Genomic DNA, 5,086 nt, shown 5'->3' with positions numbered 1-5,086 from the left:
TTCTCTCCCTCCGCTACCTCCTTCGTCTCTCGGTATCCTAGCGCGCCCTAGGACAGCGCCACCTACACGCATGGAGATGGCAGCGCAGCCGCAGTACGGCCTCCTAGCCTCCCTCCGGGTTTAAGTCGGATCTTCCGTTCGTGCCCATCGACGCGCTGCTTTTGCCTGCCGGTGGCCGCTGGCGAGTTATAGAGGGAAAGGTTAGGCGTACAGCTAGTAACCAGTACACAAACCATTGCATGTAGTGATTATATCTCATTATTTATGTACACATTGTAAAATATATGGGGGATAGTCTTTTATTAAATATATATGTAAAATACAGTTAATACATAGGGAGAAAAAAATGGGCCAAACAAAATGAAAACTATTCATGTAGATAACCCGGACGTACATAAATCTGCCCTTGGAGTATGTGACATCATGATACATCTGAGCATGCATGGAGTACATTTAGGATCATGTAACAGGGTTTCCAGCAAAGGTTGTGGTTTCAGAGTTTGTTGCAAACATGTAAATAAATGCCACTCAAATAACATGACTGAGAAACAACTATTTGAGTTTATTTGAGCAAATACAGAATACCTTTGTAGAGAACTGTAGGAATTACAGGGCTTGTTTGCAAAAGGTTATTCATAATAACAAGCAACTATCAGAGCCACTGCAACATAATTCTCAGATTCATATTGACCTTGAACCCAGGTGTCCCTTGTAACATCCCAGACCCATCTGCTGGCAATCTAAAGGAGAGCAAAGAGCAAAGTATTAATCAATTGGCTCAAGCAAAACCATATAGCATAATCATGTACAGCTTAAGTTTCTTGCAGCAGAAGAGCATGCATAGACTGCAGGATCAACTCCTGGACAATTTTACAGAATTGCCTATAAATCACTATTATTATTTCAGAAAGGAGTCTGATGTGGCTCCATCTGCAACAAAACAAAAGGTTTCTAGCCCCACCCACCCACAATGTGTAATTGATGGAATTGATTTAAGGAGCCATTATCACAAGATGTGGGCTTGACTTTAAAAATGAATAAATCAAATTCAGAGGCTGAGTTCGGACGACATGCTAATCAACGGTTGTTTCCCATTCTGTTCCTATATTACCACCACCACCACCCCAGTTGATTAGCATGTCATCTGAACTCAGCCATAGAGTTTAGCCTGTATCATTAGATGGAACCACCATGTACAGAGCAATATGCCTTTACAAGATGCTGAGAACAACCAGCAGGGCAGGGAGTCAAAACCCAAACCAAAAACCAGAATGAGCCTTACTTTTTTTACTGAGGCAGTACAGAACCTGAACTATTATCTGGAAGTCTCTATTGAACCTGAACCAGACCAGAACCATGGAGTGGGGATTCAGGTTACCAGTGCAGAGCAAGCGTTCAGCCAAAGAACAAAACACTTGATGTAGTATACTCACTGGCTCTACCAGAATCATAATGAACATAAAACTAATATCTGGGAGGATTTATATATTACTCACATGTATTGACTGTCCAGTCTTTTCCACAAGAAATACTTGGACTATATACTTGTAACGATCAAAGCCCAGTTCTTTGACAGCTGCTAATAAATCTTCTGTTAGGCTTGTACATATGGCGGAGCCATTGGTACCATTGTATTTGAAATCTTGTAGTTTATTCTATTGAGAATTAAACAGAGTTACCAATATTCATTTAAAATATATCTCTAGAAGTTTTATTCTCATTTTAATATTTTTAAAAGGTTTTATGATAGCCCTGTTAATAAAGCCCTTTCAGTTATGAAATATTCATTAGGGTGACCATATTTGGGAAACCAAAAAAGAGGACACCTAGTGTGTGTGGGGGGAAGCAGCTTTCTGAGTCCTGCAGAAAGTATGTTATTCCCCCGCCACCTTAAAGAACCCGATTGGAGTGGAGGAGGGGAAAGGATTTCATTCTGCACCACCACCATCCACTCCAATTAGGGCCTTTTCTATAATGTTCATGAATGACCCACTTTCCCCTTTAAGACCTCAATTGGAGCTCAGGGTGGGGGAATGATGTGCCTCAAGAAAGCATGACATTCCTTCCTGCCATGCTAATGGCAGCCTTAAAGGGGAAGGTGTGTCATTCCAGGACATTATTGAAAATTATAGAAAATCCCCCCTGACACCATGGAAAGAACAAAAACCAGGACAAATCCAGGGAAATCCTGACAGTTGGTCACCCTATATTCATATCTTAACATCAAACACTATTTTCCCCACCCTTTTGAATGCAAGTTTATTGTTTAGTTTGGAACTGGTTCGTTACAGTTTTGCAACCTGTCTTGAGTATGTTTTGCTTAGTTCTACCAATTTCAGTGAAACTACCTCATGTAAAGAGTTTCAGCTAGAAGCTATAGCAGATTACTTTAAAGTTGAAGCCCACTGCAATGAAAATGCTTAGCAAGCATGATTTTGTGTGATTTTAGAATTCATCTGCACTACAAACATTGGTTTCATACCACTTTAAGGTTAGAGATTGAGTTTTCCAATAATTCTGGGAATCATAGTTTGTGGAAAGGTTAAGAATTTTGTTTAGAGACCTCTAATTCTCCCACACAAAACTGCAGTTCCCAATATTCCCTGGCAAGAAATGACTATAATACAAGGAGGACCTGCCACAAAATGTTGTAGTATGGGTCTTGCCCTTTTCTCTAATACTTCATTCCATTTCCCCTCCTACCCGTTTTTCCATTCTTCACCCCACCCATCAGTCATATCAGCATTTGGTGGCCACTGAGCACACTTAGTCCTCATTAAGCAGTTTTTGCCCCCATCCCCACCCAACATACACACTAATGGTTTCTCCCCTAAAGTTTTTTTCATATTTGAGCCTCCCTTGCACATGGATGGTGCCGTTTTGACTATATAAAGCATTAGTGGTCAGAGAATTACGTTTGCTAGTAGCATATATAATATGCTACAATCCAGGTTCAAATTGCATGGCTTCCTTGGCTATTCTTTTAGAAGGTTACCAAGGAGGCATGATTTGATTAAAATTGAAGGGAATCCACAGGTGGGGCTTGTGGCTTTTATTAAAGCCTCCCTACCTGTCCTATAATTTGAATACTAACTGCAATCTTATGTACACTTACCTTAACAAATCATATTGCACACAGTGGGACTTACTTTTGAGTAAACATTCATTGGCTCATCAGTAGTGCAATCATGCAAATATTTTCAGTTAGTATAAGAGTATTAAGTCAAGAGAATTTGAACGGTCCCTTAAAATCCAATTCTTTTACTGATACATTATGACAAATGAGAAGGATGAACTTGCTCCCTTTATTATCAAGTCATAAACCAGAATTTATATGAATAGATACATTTTTGAGCTCTTGTGCCACTGCTAGTATCAAGTTATATTATTATGCAAGGTGTAAAGTTTAGCAGCTTCACACACAGAATTAGGTGCTAATTCCAGTTAAGAACAAGTCTTACTCTACCTTTAGGATCTCTTCCACTCTCTTCCTTACTACATGAGCCTCACATTTTCTGTAGGGTTCCATTCTATATGTGTTAGCATATTTTGGTCTTGAAAAACTAGACTTGAATGCAAGTAACTCATTTCTTGCAAAATCTGTGACAGACTCCTCATCTCCTGGTTCAGTACCTGAGATATCGTGGCTTGACGTTCTATGTTTACCAATCTGCGAAGGCTGGGAAAACCCCAATAATTTTAGGAATCTTTTATCACACTTAATCATAATTTAAAGTGATAACATGTTCAAAAAATAATGCAAGACTAAATTTTCCATTTTGCAACCACTGTCAACTAAATTATTGGCAAAGGTTTATCTTTAATCTCTTTATCCATGGCTTTTAATATACTTTGTTTATAGTGGGCAGAACACTAGTCAGGTTCAAATCCCCATTTCACCGTGATGTTCAGTGGGTGGCCTTGAGCCAGGCACTTTTTTTTAGACTAACCTACCTGACAAGAGTTGCTATGAGGATAAAATTGGAGGTGGTGGTGGTCGGTGTGTGTGGGGGGGGTAAATTTATGAGCTCCTCAGAGGAAGAGTAGAATAAACATGAACACAAAATTCTATTCTGAGCTTTTGGAATGTCTTGAAAGATGAGACAGTTATTAAGAGAGTTAAAGGTAATATGATCCAGCAGCCTGGATCATATTATTGTATCTGGTCAAAGGATGCTTCCAGGCCAGAGGGCTCCTAGAGCTACTAGTCTGTATGGAAGAAGCAGTGGAAAAACACTGGAGGGCAACTGCTGCTGTCAAAAGTAATCTCAAATCAAATAGCATAAAACCTGGCAAATTGCCCTTTTGAGTTGTCTCTTTCTTGTCCTTCTCCATCTTGACAAACACAACATGTTTTAAGAAATGCCAGCAAGGGGCCCTGAAATCACCTTAGCTTGCTCAATACATTTGATTTTATTATCAAAAATATTTATTATCAAATATTTAGGGTCAAAATCAGCCAATGTTGTAACATTAGCAAAATACAAAGGCAATCTATTTTGTTTCAGTTTCCCTGAAGAAAACTGTTCAAGGAGCGTCTGGCTCATTTTGGCACATGTACAATATGCACGTCGGAATTGCTCTGGTATTGCTGTTGCGTTGTGCGAGGAGTCGCCTCCTGTTTCTTCTCTCCTCTTGTGAGCGCATTAAAAGAAAACCCTTTCCTTATCCCAGGCAGTTAGGTGGGGGGTGCCAAGGAACGCCGCAGCCCCATGAGCCTCTGCTCCAGCACTGCGCTCAGCTTGCTGCAGGGCCGTCACCGACTGGTCCACCCATCGCACTACGGGGAACGCGCAGGCGCGCTCGCTCGCTCACACACACGTCACTCACTACGCCAGCCTCAGCCAAGGCGGTTGAGTCGCCCCCGCCCTCCCAGACAAAACGAAAAAGTAGCCGGGCGCATGCGCACATGACTCTGCACGCTACCATAGACTAACCCGGCCGAGCGCATCTTTTTCAAAAACACTATATTTTCTGGACGCCCCCGAGGGGTGAGAAGGAGCGACGCTCATCTTTTTCTTGGTTTTATCCATGGTGAACCCTTGACTAGGCAACAGGTGGTGGGAGGGTGGGGGAGAACAATCGT

General features: G+C 41.2%; 1 protein-coding gene across 1 annotated transcript; it reads right to left on the bottom strand.

Annotated features, from left to right (window-relative positions):
- Window positions 1–556: 556 nt before the first annotated feature.
- On the bottom strand, window positions 557–5,081 carry DYNLT2 (dynein light chain Tctex-type 2). Its single transcript, XM_063124421.1, has 4 exons — window positions 4,938–5,081; window positions 3,467–3,670; window positions 1,497–1,655; window positions 557–740 (listed from the first exon to the last, which is right to left on the bottom strand). The coding sequence occupies exons 1-4, from the start codon at window positions 5,031–5,033 to the stop codon at window positions 630–632; spliced, it is 570 nt and encodes a 189-aa protein (XP_062980491.1). The 5' UTR covers window positions 5,034–5,081; the 3' UTR covers window positions 557–629.
- Window positions 5,082–5,086: the final 5 nt, after the last annotated feature.

This window comes from Elgaria multicarinata, chromosome 4 (assembly GCF_023053635.1).
Source record: "Elgaria multicarinata webbii isolate HBS135686 ecotype San Diego chromosome 4, rElgMul1.1.pri, whole genome shotgun sequence".
Lineage (NCBI taxonomy): Eukaryota > Metazoa > Chordata > Lepidosauria > Squamata > Anguidae > Elgaria > Elgaria multicarinata.
Note: the sequence above shows the minus strand (reverse complement) of the source record. Positions and strands in the feature narration are given on the sequence as shown.